Source organism: Trachymyrmex septentrionalis, unplaced genomic scaffold (assembly GCF_001594115.1).
Source record: "Trachymyrmex septentrionalis isolate Tsep2-gDNA-1 unplaced genomic scaffold, Tsep1.0 scaffold101, whole genome shotgun sequence".
Classification (NCBI taxonomy): domain Eukaryota; kingdom Metazoa; phylum Arthropoda; class Insecta; order Hymenoptera; family Formicidae; genus Trachymyrmex; species Trachymyrmex septentrionalis.
This window is the reverse complement of record NW_017304136.1, coordinates 704,915-720,457: the sequence shown is the minus strand read 5'-3', so window position 1 is coordinate 720,457 and position 15,543 is coordinate 704,915. Positions and strand designations below refer to the sequence as shown.

General features: G+C 38.7%; 1 protein-coding gene across 2 annotated transcripts; it reads right to left on the bottom strand.

Moving 5' to 3' along the window:
• Window positions 1-212: 212 nt before the first annotated feature.
• LOC108756872 (cGMP-specific 3',5'-cyclic phosphodiesterase) lies at window positions 213-9,424 on the bottom strand. Of its 2 annotated transcripts, none has more exons than XM_018501014.1 (13): window positions 9,369-9,424; window positions 7,501-7,698; window positions 6,513-6,841; window positions 5,988-6,224; window positions 5,365-5,722; window positions 4,972-5,141; window positions 4,491-4,713; window positions 4,205-4,279; window positions 4,095-4,133; window positions 3,358-3,639; window positions 2,258-2,634; window positions 1,712-2,148; window positions 213-1,627 (listed from the first exon to the last, which is right to left on the bottom strand). In XM_018501014.1, the coding sequence occupies exons 2-13, from the start codon at window positions 7,552-7,554 to the stop codon at window positions 990-992; spliced, it is 3,219 nt and encodes a 1,072-aa protein (XP_018356516.1). In that variant the 5' UTR covers window positions 7,555-7,698; window positions 9,369-9,424; the 3' UTR covers window positions 213-989. The 2 variants fall into 2 exon arrangements, with proteins under 2 accessions (XP_018356516.1, XP_018356524.1); XM_018501022.1 differs by having other exon boundaries at window positions 5,365-5,713.
• Between the last annotated feature and the right edge of the window lie 6,119 nt (window positions 9,425-15,543).

Below are 15,543 nucleotides of genomic sequence, written 5' to 3'. Positions count from 1 at the left end.
AAACCAGTTTTTTGTTGAAACGTGATCAATTATCACATTTCAATCTATTTTACATTTTCTTGAAAGTTATTCTTTGACTTGAATATAATTTTTTTGTCTATATTGTCAGTTTTCTCAGATCTAATTAAACTTGTTTTTTTTTCGCAAGAATATTTACTTTTTACAAATTACTAAATTTATTGTTATTTCTTCTCATTGCAAATTTTTGTCTTCTTATCTTTTATTTCTTTTGATCGATCTTATATCTGATTAGATATTCTTAATTAAATGATCATATATAGTGATTTAATTAGCGCGAGCGTGGCATGGTAAACAACTCACTGGTCTATCATGCCAAAGGTCCCGAGTTCGATCCTGGTAGGAACCAAAATATTTACGCTCGTGTCTCATCTTGGAAAAGGCCGGCAACTCCTGACAGTATTTTGCCCACAGAAACCTCTCGAAAAATCCGCCATTCGGAACTGGCATTCAAACTGTAGATCCCATATGCTTGTAGCAATTGAATAATCAGCGTACGCATCACAAGCATATGAGAGGTGTAACATAGGCCAGAGGCCTAACATAAGAGAAAGAAGAAGAAGTGATTATTTATACAAATACCAATATTTCTTCTTTTAAGAGTTCTTTCAAAGGATTCATTTCCTGTATGTATTTCGCTGCAACTAAAAGCAGCCTCAAAAGAGCTTTATTCAAATAATTTATTCGACATCATTCTACTCTTCGAGAATAGTCTGACTTAGTTATGGAAGCAGACAATATTATTCCTCTAAGAGCGACTTCTTGGTTCATTGGCCCTAAAGCTCTCTTTCAATGACAGCACGCGTCTACACATCTGTCAAACTTCAGCTTCCAGGCAGTATCAACATTAAAGGTTTTATCTTTCGCGACCTCTCTGGAAGTTGCGATGTGTATTTAAATATTCATTTCAAATATCGTTATCCGTTGGCCCATCATTCAGGGATGCTTTCGAGCGTCGTTGAAGTTAGCCGTCAAATGAGCAGGCATAGTTTGTTCCGATTTTTCCTTTCCGGGAGTAACGCTTTCGACTTACCGGCATCCTCCGAGTTGCTTCTCGCGTAAAGAGATCTGCTGATGCGATGCCGGACTCCTTTGCTCAACGTACGTCCACCTTTTCTCAATGAGGCGAACCTGCCGAGCGACGATCTGTCCGGCATTTGTTCCTTCTTGTCAGCATGAGCGCAGTTTAAAGTCGTGACCGTGAACTCAATGTCCTTAGGCTCGTAAGAAACAAATTCTTCCACTGGTTCCTCGATCGTGTCGCGATCGATCCATGTCAGTCCCATCTCGACTTTTTCCGCCAAATCCTGCCAGTGCTTTCGATTCTCCATGGTGCCTTCGTAGAGCGGCAGTATCCATGGAAACGTTTCCGATAAGACCTTGTAGAGTGGCAGGCAGATCACATCAATGAAGCCGACCTGCATTTGCGGTAATTCATCCCTCCTCTCGCGATCCATCATCGCCACCGGCTGCTGATTGAGCTGAAGGCGCTCTAGATCGCCTTGGTCGAAGAACTCGTCAGCTACCAACTTTGCCACGCGATGCTGCACATCCCAGGGCTTTGCTATCGCGCTCACGTCACATGCTGTCATCATCATGCCACATAGCACTGTAAAAAACAAACAAACAAAATTAGTTAATTATTTGTGATGTTTGAAAAACTGTTGAATAAAGATTATTATCAAGGAATTACATTCTTTCTTCTCCTCGCTCTGCCAATCAAACTCGCCCTCGTCGATCACTTCCATGAAACGATTCCTCTTTTTAAAATACATCGCTAGGTCGGTTGATAGAATAGCACTCTCCACGACCTTCATCACGCGTCTGTAATCCTCCATCGATAAACTCTGGAAAATGTTGTTGCTATCAGAATTCAGGATCATGACGCACTGATCGAAGTGATGATGCTCCATTGTGCTAGTTGAGTAAAGGATTGCCAGTGGAGATTCGGTTTTCATCTGAAACGCATTGTTGGTGCCACGATGATCCAGATCGTGACAGAGACAAGCCACTAGGAGTCCAAGAATTTCCAGATCGGTCATAAATTGTTCCATTTTGCCGGTCTTCAACATCGCAAACATTGTTTGCGCGACATTCAGCGCGTGCCGCCAATTATGGTACTTTACTGGCCTGTCAAGAATAATTTCCAATTGTAATTTTGTTTAAGATTGCGTGTTTAGAAGTTTCGTGAAGAAATAGAAGCGTGGAACGAAATCAATAATGAAACAAGAATATCTACCTATAATTCTTCTTCACACTCAGGATCCACCTACACAGAACGTCGTACGGTATGTGGAATTTCTGTATAAGATCACATTGCTTGAACATTCTGATGGTAGCACGGCATGTGTCTTCGTCGGTGAGATCAAAGTCGATGAATGTGAAACTGTAGAGGTTGTACGTTTCCGCGGACGGTATAGGATCGGAGACGAGGCGTAGAGCGTCTTCGTTGTTGGCGGTCGCGTGATAACTCAGACACTCGAGGGCCACCTTCTGCTTCGCCATCAGCTTGCACGCGGATTCGTACATCTGCGTATTATGAATACCGAGACCGCAGAAAATAGCAAATGCCTCGAATATTGACACGTCCGAGTCGGTAAAAGATGTGCCGTTGTCCTGCAAAGAATTTTGTTCATTATTAATCCTACATTACTCGCGTAGTTTTTTTTAACGTAATTACTCGCGTGGGGTGATTCTGATATTCCAATATTATACTTCAATTTTCGTTGTTCTCTTCGATGATTTATAATTAAATAAAAATATATAATATTCTATACATTCTTTAGATAAATGCAAAATTTTTTTAAACAATTTGTTAAATGCAATAATGTGTTTAGCAAATTGTTAGTCTAAATAGCATTTATATATTTAGCGAATTTATTTAGCGAATTCATTAAGGCTGGGGTATAGGTATATCTTGGACTCTCCTCACACGAATAATGAAGAATTAATAAGTACTAATCGCTATTAATAAAATAATTTTATCTAGTGATTAATAAGGGAAGAATATCTCTTATTATAGTGTCAGAAATAATATCTATTTTTTTTTATCGATGAATTTTATCATGATACAATATCATTGCTTGACACCCAGCGATCTGTTCTCAAGCAACGTATAGTTTAAAAAGTCAATAACATAAAAATTGTGTGATATTTAATGCAGCACATGCAGATTATCATTAACGGATTATAATATTAAGAATTAAATGCAAAATACATATATCTAAATGCAAATACAAACTATCAATAACAGATTAATAGATTATTCAAGATTATTGTGGATTATCACGGATTATTATTGTACTTAAAAATGAAAAATGAAATTTTATCAATTCAAACCTTGTTGATCAATTGAGCAACTCCGATGACAATTCTTTGTCCATTGACGATCGGCATACACAGAATACTTCTGATGGGTTCCTTTCCACTTTCCATTACGTCTTTCTTCAACCACGTGGCGACGTCGCCAATGTTGAGAATTTGACCCGTCGCGGCGACGTATCTTGCGATCTGTCCCAGAGAACTCGATAGATTGTTGTTACTTGGTCGATACACCCGAGCTTCTAGTGTTTCATTCTCCATCTCGAATACCATGGTAAATTTACTACCTTCGGCCGATGCCTGAAAGCAATAGATTATGTAAACATTGAAGAATAAAAAAGATCTGTGGTATTTCTCTCTTAGGGTGCATCCAGATTATAGCCGAACATCGAGCCGCGAGCCGAGCCTGCGCCCATATTCAAAGATTCAATGTGAATCTATATTCATTTCGATAATGGTTTAACATTAACAAGGACAAGATGATGAATCCAAGACATCCGAGTGACGTTTCCGAACGCAGCCATTGTAGATGTAGAGTCTTTGAATGTGGACGCAGACTCGCGGCTCGATAGTCTGGACGGAGCCTAAGAAAATAAAATGTTAAACTATTAAAAGGATTTAATGTGTTGATTAACGTCACGGAAATTAAGCGACGAAGGAATATACGTTTGCTTCGTCGGAAGGGCTGAAAAATTTCGTCTTCTTGTTTATTTATGTAGGTATATATTTGAGTTTATAAAGTTGAGATTACTCACGTGCTGTTGAATAATGTCCTCCATGTCGATGTTATTGCTCTGAGCCGCCAGGAAAGAGAAAAAGATCATCAGACTTACAAATTCGAGTAACACGTGCCGGTGCCACTCACCTCTCTTCTCGATAACGGCTTTCTGCTCTCTTGCACCGACTTCCCGGGCCGCTCGACGATTTTCTCGAGATGTCCCTAAAATAGATCTTAGCACTTTTTACTGTGTTTTTAATTGCCACGTAGGGCATTTAACTGGGACATTAAAAATTAAACACTAATTCGTTTTGTGACTAGCTTCAAAAATTGCTCCACATTTTCTGCGACTTTATTATACAATCCGATGGAATATTATCGTAAGTAATATATCGTATATGAAAAATTGAGTTCGTGGAGAGAAAGTACTTACTGCTTCGCCGCAGTCCAAATCCAGCAGGTAAACGGCGCATCTCTCGCACTTGAGCAACTCCTTCGCCTCGGTCATGATCTTTGTGACGAGACACTCGAGATTGTTCTGTTCCTCGAATATGTTCCGCGCCAGATTGAGGAGTATCTGATTGCGCCGGTATTCCTGCACGGACAACTCGAACAATTGCGCGTTCTGTATGCCGATGCCACAGAATGTGAGGTATCTGCGATAATCGATGCCGTCGTAAAATTAGACGTGCGATCGTATTAATAAACGTATCGATCGCCCGCGATGCCGATTATAATTGCGCGTACATGGCAATTACATAGTGTCTTGTAACTGGCCTTGCGCCATTATGTAATCAGTTAATGTAACTATGTTCCAACGTTTATCTAAACGTTGTCCAGTACCTGATTATTATACATAGTTATGCGAAGCTACCAATTTTTGGAACATACTATATGTTTTACAATTTTCCCACCTTTGAAACACTTCGACGTCCCTGTCTGTAAATTCGTTGCTGCCATTCGTCTTATTGATGATCTGAGCAACCCCGATGACATCGCCCTCGTAATTACAAATTGGCATCGACAGAATCAACGTCGTTTTGTATCCGGTTCGCATGTCAATGGTGCTGTTGAATCTCGGATCCTGATGAGCGTGAAATATCTATTTTAGTCTTGTCGACAAAGATACAAAACTGGTCATCGATTATAATTAGCTCTTATACAATTACTCAGAAGGTTAATTACATTTTTTTTCTTTATCGAGCTACGAGCGTTGTAATAATCACGACGCCACGAGGTTAAACAGAAAATTCAAAGAAATGTATCGAAACGTTCTAAGAAAAAAAAAAAAAAACGTGAAGTGAAACCTTGTAAGCGTCTTTGATGTTGATAATCTCCTTAGTTTGCGCTACGTAACCGGCGATGCCGACTCCGAACGGTATTTTGAGTTCCTCGTTCTTAGCCCGTTGAATGGCTTCCTCGAGCTCGGTTTCCTGAGTGACGTCAAATAGTTTCGCCACCAGGTACCGATCCTCCAAAGGTCCTTTTGCCAGGAACAGGCTGCCGCGATCGGCGTAAGTGAGTAGGCCGACGTTTACCAGGATCTTGTGGCAGAGGACATTGATGTCCAATTCGTTTGCCACGTCTCTTATCAGCTCCATAAACAGATCGCTCTCGTCCAGTCTACCGAGCTCCTCGCGACGACCCATTAGCGTGCTGTAAGGTCTGAAAGGTTTAATACTTGCGCTACCTAAGTATGAAGCGAGTTTCAATTAGGTTTGAAAAGATTTTTGAAATATTTATTATTTTATCAAAATATAAAACGAGTTATATATGATATTTACGTATTATTTATATATATATATATATATAGTTTATCATGTTTTATTTGTCATGTTATTTATCTTAAGGTGACTTTGGAGCGATTTGATTATACAACACGAAGATATGAGATAAAGTTATTTTGTTGTGAATCTATTGTTTTTTTTACCTGTTGGGACTTCTGCTGCGCTTTGCGGGTGAACTCGAGGCCAGCCAAGTCTGAAAGAGATCGGATGTGACGCTGTTACGTTTGCTCCGGTTGAGAAGGTTCTCTTCCTGCTGCACGCTGGGCGCGCTCGGCGTTATCGTTTGCAGCATACACGTGTTCTGCAATCTCTGTCGAAGCTGGAGACTCGCTTTTTCCCGCAGCCACGTTTCGACCACAGCAGGATGCGTCTCCAGGTACCTTTGTTATAAAAATTTAACGATTGTGCACACACAAATTTGTTACAGTTTTTATAAATTTTTTATTATTTTCTATAATGGTTAACAACAATAATAATGATATCTAACTGTCTAAACGTTATGAAAAAACGTTATGAAAAAATAAAATAAAAATAATTTGTGTAAAATGTAACATGTTGTCGTATGCAACGCTAACGTTTCGTTAAAATTGTTCAAAAAAAGATTTAAAAATAATTAGTTCGACAATATGCTGTCATTGAGTAACACAAAATTGATATGAGTCGGTTACCTTCCAACTCTATCCATAGTGAGGTTGTCTTCCTCGTCGTACTCGTGTATAGTGTCTTGGCAGCTGATTCTCTTGCTTCTATACAGCCTGGCGATCTCAATCTCCTTTACATCAGTCTTTGTGCTTGTACTTAGGGGTACTTTTGATTCTGATCGCACGGACGTTTTCAACTTTTTGGAACTGTCGTCAGTGGAGCCGACAATGTCCGATTGCTCGAGATTGGACGAGCGCACTAAAGGACAGTCGTCCTTCTCCGGTGTCCTCTCGGACACCGGCTTTGTAGAGATCTTCATCGTCTCGAAGTTTTCGAGGTTGTTGTTATGATTCGCCTACCAAAGGTATCGGAAATCGAAGCTATCTGTTTGTTCGTCACAATTTATCTTTTATCTCGCTATTCTGTGATTCTATGATGTTATTTTGTGAGATTGAAAAGAGAAGTATAGTAAACTGAAATTCTAGTAAATTGAAATTCTAAACTAAATAAACTAAACTGAATAATGATTGACTTTTAATTGACTGGGACCTGGATTTTAATAATACACTTTTATGAAAGAACAGTTTTTAAAATACATACGTTTTTGTCAATTGGTAAACATTATTTTTTTTAATTATTTGGACATGTTACTATTATAATATTTTTACGTACTAAACTTTTACAAAACATTTTGTATTTCTGAAAAGTATGTCAGAATCTTTACAGAGTAAGAATTTATATAATATAATATAATTTTTTATTTTTTATTTTTTATAAAAGAGAATTATGAATAAGTAACAATATTAGATAAAAATTTTAGATAATTATTTTGTTCTAAAGTGTTAAAAGCAATATTCAAGAATTTGTATGTTCTTATTTTTTTTATATGTAATTTTTTGACAATTTTAAAGTCTTTAATATCCAGGTTCTCTAGTCACAAAGTGTCTTTAATTTGTTTAAATTGCAGCCATTCTGTTATAACGACAAAAGCATTAATGCAAATTGTTTAATTACTTCCGTGTCGACGGCCTCCGACAACTCATCATCCACTTCGTCTTCTGCTTCCATATCACCTTGAGCTTAATGTAACGTGCATCGAGCGCAATAGGAACGTTTCACTTATGCGACGAAAATCATGCGAATAAGAGGAAGCTTCACATCTCGTCGCTCCTTCGTTTCCCGTACATCTTCGCAAGTCTCGGAAATACGAATCTGAAAAGATTTGAAGTTTCTTCGTAATACGAAAACTCTGCTCTCTCTAATAATTTTTTTTTATTTTGTTCTTATGCTCTATTCTATACTATTGGTAATATTGAGTCATCATTTTTTGCTTTCTTTTTATAATTTGTCAGTTTACAGAAACAATTTATTAAAGAAACATTAGTTAAATTAATTTAAATGTGAATTAAACAAACAATTCTCATTACTCTGAATGCGTCGATTAAAATACGAAATTATTATTGTTGTAGCAACGGAACCACTTTATTTAAACGAATGCCTTCGATAACTTGAACTAATTTTTTAAATATAAATATGTATATGCAATATGTAAAATATTCAATTTTCTATTTTACCACTTCAATTAATATAATTCATAACGTAATTCATGAAGTTATTACTTTTGGAATAATCTAACAAGATCTCGTGCGACTTAAATATGCTTTAACATTTTATAATTTTTATTTAAATGTATGAGATGTTATCTATGAATGTTAAGGATCGAAGACGAATGAATTTTATATTTTATGAATTGTGTAACTCTTATATGGTGAGGTGTCTTTCTTTTCTCCTCAGTTAGTCGTTCCTCTTGCACGTTTTCGTCCTTTTTTGTTCTCCTTCGTCCCCTGCGAAGGATCGAAGGCAACGATCCACTGGGGAAATTCATGTCTAATCACTGAATTATGAAATTACGCAATTCAATATTCATGAAGAAAACTGTCCAGCCGCCGTCGTCTGCAATTCTCAATGAGAATAACCACTTCGCATTAAGTCCCTTGTTAATACGTTTCCTGTCGATGATTATCCTCCCCGCGCCGCGTCTCTAGCTCATACAACTCTGACATTTTATCCGCTAAATTGGAATCGAGACTACGGATAATTGGAATATCATGACGGTATGAGTGGATGCGAATTCAGCATTTTTGTGAATTTTCTATTCTGAAGTGTATCATAGAGCATCGCAATTATTTCTATTACGAGATACTATCGCATTACATCTTTTAGTAAATACATTATTATTATGTTTAAGATATTTGAACACTATCTATTTTATAAGCTTATCACACCTTTTAATTTGAAAAATCAGAATATATTTTCTTCATCTGTACGGTTATAAAATTACATTTATAAAATTAAATAAAATTTAATGTAAAATATATTGTATTATATATATATCGTTTATTTGCGTTACAAAGTTTGATTCGAGACAATTTAATAACTTTAATAACTAATATCTTGGAAACTATTGGAGTATAATGATGTTCTCGCAAATAAAAATATTTGCTATCAAGACAAGACTACAAGTCCATTTTCTTAATTCTTGCGTGTTGTAATATACTTTATCATAATATTTATTTTTAATTTTTATGTTTATTTTAATTATAATACTCGAATTTCAAGCAAAAGAGGTAGCAATTTAACGATATTTAATTCAATTTTCGAAAAAGTATAAATATATTCGTATTATTTAGATTGAATAGTCATAGAATTTGCGTATTGATTGTCTAATTAGAAAGGAATATGTCAATTATTTGTTCAAGGAATCTACACTTATTTGTTTAAGGATTCGCGATTAAAGAAGTTTTCCTTAAGTTTGGTCGTTTATTTGCTTACAAAACCTGAATAGATATGCCAGCACAAACATAGCCATCTGCATTGCTCACCTGCAGTAAACCATTCGCGAGGAATGTCTTATAAATGCAGCACACCCGCGTGTCCGGCCCGAAATAGCCATCACTCCTGCAAAATGTCATTCGCGATTTCTTTCCGCACGTGAACGCTCGCCTTCGCATACAATCGAGTCCTTCGTCGACAGTCACCACGTCGAACGCACATCATTTCAACAAATCACAACGTTCCTCGACGTTTTGTCATCATTTTTCTTCGACGCGAGCGTTATGGAAACGTACGAATACGTATATATACAAAAGTCGCATTTTATTTTTATTCCACCCGCGATTCCCTCTCGGTAAACATGCCCTCCTTCATTTGCGTCGCGTCAATATCCTTTCTTTAATTCAAGCGTGTCAAGGATACGTTCGGTCTACTGCGTTCCGTTCTCGTCCCGGCATATGTCGGCACACGATGTACTTCCGAAAGTGTTCAATTGCGATCGACTGGACGGAACCGATTGCTCAAAAAGCGCGACCATTGTCGCGCGATCACGCAGACGCATCTCGATGTAACTCGCGTACTTTTTTTCTTTTTTTTTTCTTTTTTTTTTTTTTCACGTTCAAGTTCGTCGCCGTTCGATATATCCGTCACAGCGTGTCTCCCAGTCTCTGTATCATCTACGAGACCGCATCACTTGTGGCGTGCCTCTTCCGTTGCAAGATTGTCGGATCAAGCACGGAAAGTCTTCGCCTCTCCCAAAGTTGAACTCAACCGTGGTTCTTTTTAATCATCTTTACCGACTTATTTCCTGTACTTGTAATTAACCTTTTATTTCTTTCTCGTAGCAATATAGGAGCGTGCGATGTGACGATTTAGCGGCAGGATCACGCGCGATCGACGTGAGCTCTAAATGGGAGGATCTTCAGCCGCTTCCGGAAGCGAGATCATCACCTCCTCCGCACGCGGCTTCGATCGTCGTCTCCACGTCGCGTCGTCGGTCTCAAATAGAAAAGTCGTTCCCTTCCTCCTCAGTTATTGCCTGCCCCGTAAGTTATTTACCGAGGCCCGCTCTGATCTCGCGCCGGGCAGGATCAACGCGCAGCTCGTTGACACGCGACCGCGAACTCGAAACCCTCGAAACCGCATCGACCGGTAGGTCCTCGCGTGCTCCTCTTTCTCATCCTCATCCTTTCCTCGCCGGGACAGGATCGTCTCGCAATAGAGTCAGTGCCGTCGTTGCGATGTTGATCAGCAACCGTTTAGTAATAAACTAGTCTTTGAACAATCTTCGAATCATCGGACAGATTATTACTCGTTCTCAAAGCACCGTTTCTCGAGGGATCACTTTGTTCTGTCGATATCATAATTTCAGATCGGCTCGCTGGCACCCTTCGCAGCTTCTTCCACTTGCTCGGGACACCTCTTGTTTCCGTTTTACAGTTTCGGAGATTTCGAAGGATTTCCCGAATGATAGTCCGAATGGATCTAGGATGATCGCTGCACCACGATCACCACCAGCGCTATGTGGTGTATCGCGAATACGTGTCGCACCGGGACGCGCCGCGACGCGACGGTCGACAACGACGTCGATAGCAGACAGCTGCGGACCGGTTGAAAGCTCCGAGCTTACTGAAGTCTCCCCCTTGGGTCAGGCGGACGCGGGTGTTCGAGGAGAGTGGCGCGGAGTAGTAGAGCTCGGCTGGTGGTTACGCGTCCGAGCCTCCCACGGCTTCTCCGCTCCGCTCCGCTCCGCTCCACTCCGCGCGTGTCTCGTACGCTACCGTCCGCGATCGTCTTGGGCTATTACTATCTCCGCGTCTTCGGACGCGCGTTCCGACGCGTATGCATACGTCTGTATACTCGAGTATCTCTTCTTAATGCACGTGAGTCCAACTAACGCTTATCGTCCTCATGCTCGTGAGTACTACTCAAGTAGGTATATCAGTACATCTATATACGCAGCGAAGCTCACAGACGCTTATCTCATCTTCGTGAGTAAGGTAGTCTCGTTATGCGCGTGTGCGCAGAGCTTACGGACACTTATCTTCCAACTGATGTGGACAAAGTTGCATGTGTGTGAGTCTGTGTATCTTTATATATATATATATATATATATATATATATGTATGTATACGTGTGTGCGCACGTGCGGCAGGGATACCGAGAGGAGACGTCTTCTCTCTCGCGCGCTCTCTCGCTGTGCTCCGGGAAAGATCGATAGCAGCCAGTGGAGAGAGAGTATCTAGGACGCAGGCAGGCAGGCAGGCAGGCAGGCAGGCCAGACGGGTAGACGGGCAGGCAGGCAGGCAGGCAAGCAGGCAGGCAGGCAAGCAGATAGGCAAGCAGGCGGGCAGCATCCCCTATCGCTCGCGAGATTTTTGACTTCAAAATTTCGCAAGCACCCGCCGATGTGCGTCGATAGTCGATGATGCCGCGGCTCGATCGATCGACCCGCTTCGCGCCGCGCCGCGTCGCGCCACGCTTCGCTCTCCCGCGCGTGTTTTGCGGAAGCTAACGAGCGCGGAACCATCATTAATCGAACACCTGTTCCTAATGCGTTTCGGGGAAATTCAACTATCGACGCGTGCGTCGTTATTAATACGGCACGGTACGGGGGTGCACGGCGTCACGCCGTTGAATTTCAACCCTTAAGAGCACTGGTGTACCGCTCGTGAAATTTTCATGAAATCTAGGCGGTATTGTACAACACCAAAAGTATTGTACAACACCACGCGATGTATCTATCATTAATAATCGGGCCGTTAAAATAAATGAGATTACTCTTTTCCCACGTGCGCGGCCTTTGATATTCGATGTAATAATTGAGACGTCGTATGCGTAGAGAGAAAGAGAGGGAGAGACGGAGAAAAAGAGAAAGAGACAGAGATTCTGCAGTACAGTACTTAAGGATTTAATCCTTCTTCCAACGTAATGAGAAATAATCCTATTAGTTTTTGCGACTTTTTGTACGATTGCACTTACGATAGATATTAGTTTTTAGCCTCATAGAAAATATTGGACTGCAAGGGACTGGAGTATCCATAACTTTTAAGCTCTACTTAAACACGGCTTGACATTTAAAAGTAGTCTCGCAAATTATCATTTTCTTGTGCTTCTGAGTTTCAATTAATTTGAAAGTATTGTCAATGGAATAAGCAGCATCGGTATGTTTTCTAGTAAACAAGATTTAGATCGGCTAACGATCATTCCATCCTTCTCGCTCTTAATGCCATATAATCATTTGGTATTATATGTAAACCCTTATCAATGCTAATTGGCAAGCGTTTCGTGTTAACGCTCCGTTTGTTATGCAATATACACACATGCGTGTATATACCTAACTTTGACGTACGTCCATCACGAGAAAATCGGATTACGTTTACATCCATATACATACACAGTGTGCCGCACAATTTCCTTTACATTTTTTATTTTCGCTGTTCTTCGCCTTCCAGTTTTGACTGAGATTAGCAGGAAATATTTTAATTTCCAGATGATACACTTGGATAATCGGACTTTCAATTAATTTTTCGTCAAGGCCGAATCTAAATGAGACGCCTAATTTGCCAAAATCAATAAAGTTTTAACGTTAAATATTAATACAGTTTCAATGTAACATGCAGTTAATTCTGCAGTTAAGTCTTTTATCAAGCTTTAACTAAGACATTATCGATTATGCATTCAGTCAGAAAATTGCCAGAGAAAGCAGAACACGTTTTCTGAATATTTTGTATATTCAGGTGGTGCATAGCGTCCTATTCTTCAGATTCTTCTTTACATAATATTAATACGTGAGCCGGAAGTATGTATTCTTTCTTGAAGTTGTCTTGATTATGTTAAAATTATGCAACCGAACTGATTCACGTCTCTTGCTATTATTTATACTAATATGATTGTTATCTATTTTAGTTAGTTAACATTTTTATCCTTTCATCTTTGACAAAGATATTATTTACTTGTTTATTTAAAAAAAATAGATTAATTGAATAAGAATCACTATCTATTTTACTAGCTTGAGCTTCTATCTATGACGTAATCTTGCCACCAAAATCAATGTATTTACATTGATGTCTGTTACGGACGAGAAATCAAACGCATTTCTGAATTCCCATTTCTCAAAATCCTTTTTAGGACAGCCAATCGACAATTAACTGTTCCCATTTAAAGCGGATGTTCTCACGAATAACAGATATAACGAGGTCATTTAGTTAAACTATCACGGCTTTGTCTTCTTTATTTGTATTTTTCTTTTTCTCTTTTCATTATCTACTTTGCTGTTTGATTTTAACTACGATTCTAATTCTATCGCGAGATTAAATTGTATTTTCAGCAAGATTGAATTGTATTTTCTGCTACGTTATAGAAATAAGTCGCGCGTTTACTAAAGCGTTTCTTTACGACAATCTGCGAGATCTTGCCGTTACTTACAAAGTTGTACCGAAGTATTTTACATAATTACATAATTACAATTACCAAAACAAAGGAATTATTTATACTCTTGCGACTAACTTACTTATGTAATGTTTTGTGATATGAAAATCGAAAAAGGTATTAATACCGGTGGAATAAGTTATTATGAAAGGTTAAATGAAAGAGCGCATATAGAATTTTCACAGAAACGTGAAGCTGCAATAGAATCTCCAATATTTTCTCGCAAAATTATGTTTTTTTAAATTACAACGTTTTGATCAAACTCCATGGATATTGCACATATTGTTCTCAACTTTTTCTCGATCTTTTCTGCAATAACATTAAAGTATGGAGGAAGATTCAAAGGATTTGGGAACTTAAGGTCTGCTTCGATTTGCGCGTATCGGCCAATTGAGTTTTGCGGAACTGCACACGATAAAACATGTGTGACACAGCCGATAGAGGTGGAGACAAATTGTCGGACACCGATATCGCCTAGGGCAAGATTTCGTCCTGTTGGATTCTGGCCAGGGTTATGGTTTCGAAAATGGGATAACGATTCAAAGGATGGGAAAAAAGAAGATTGTGGGGAAAATAAAAATCGCGAGGAGGGTCATCGAGATTTGATAGTTGCTAAATGACTTTTTAGCGATGACGAAAAGGAAAACGGGTCAGGGATTGAATGAAGGCATTAAATTTCGCTCAGGGTCGACGACGAAGGCTAACGTTTTATCGCGGGATTTACTTCGCGATCTTGCATGCAACGCCGCGTTACTAATCTCTGCCGCATCACGAAATACGGAGATGGCGGTTGGAATTGGGGCAACGCGCAAGAGAGGTGCGAATGTTTAAAGTTGAAAAGCCTTCGTTGAAAAAAAGAATAAATGAAGATGGGTATAGGTCAAATGCACGAGATGCGTGCTAAGAATGAACATTTCGAGAGAAACTCGCGAAAATCATTAGATATATATATATATACATATACAGGGTGTCCCGAAAGTTTTTGCCAATCGCTTTTTTGTGTAGATAGAGCGGACTAAACTGAGTCGAAATGTCCTTTACTATTTTGCAATTTTCGTAATAGTTAACAAGATATTAATTATTAAAAATTGCTAAATATTGATCTTAAATAATTTTTTATTCAAATACTATCAATTTTATAGAAAAGTTGCAAGAGACAAAAATCATTTATTTTCTTCTCATAAAGTTCTGAGAATTTTTTCAGAATTTTTTTAGAATTTTTTAATTTATTATATTTTTTCATGTTGGGAAAAATAAGAAAATGCAGTACTAAAAAGTTGATAAAAAATTTTGAAAAAATTCTTAAAGTTCTATGAGAAGAAAATAAATGATTTTTGTCTCTTGCAACTTTTCTATAAAATTGATAGTATTTGAATAAAAAATTATTTAAGATCAATATTTAGCAATTTTTAATAATTAATATCTTGTTAACTATTACGAAAATTGCAAAATAGTAAAGGACATTTCGACTCAGTTTAGTCCGCTCTATCTACACAAAAAAGCGATTGGCAAAAACTTTCGGGACACCCTGTATATGTATATATATATATATCTAATGATTTTCGCGAGTTTCTCTCGAAATGTTCATTCTTAGCACGCATCTCGTGCATTTGACCTATACCCATCTTCATTTATTCTTTTTTTCAACGAAGGCTTTTCAACTTTAAACATTCGCACCTCTCTTGCGCGTTGCCCCAATTCCAACCGCCATCTCCGTATTTCGTGATGCGGCAGAGATTAGTAACGCGGCGTTGCATGCAAGATCGCGAAGTAAATCCCGCGATAAAACGTTAG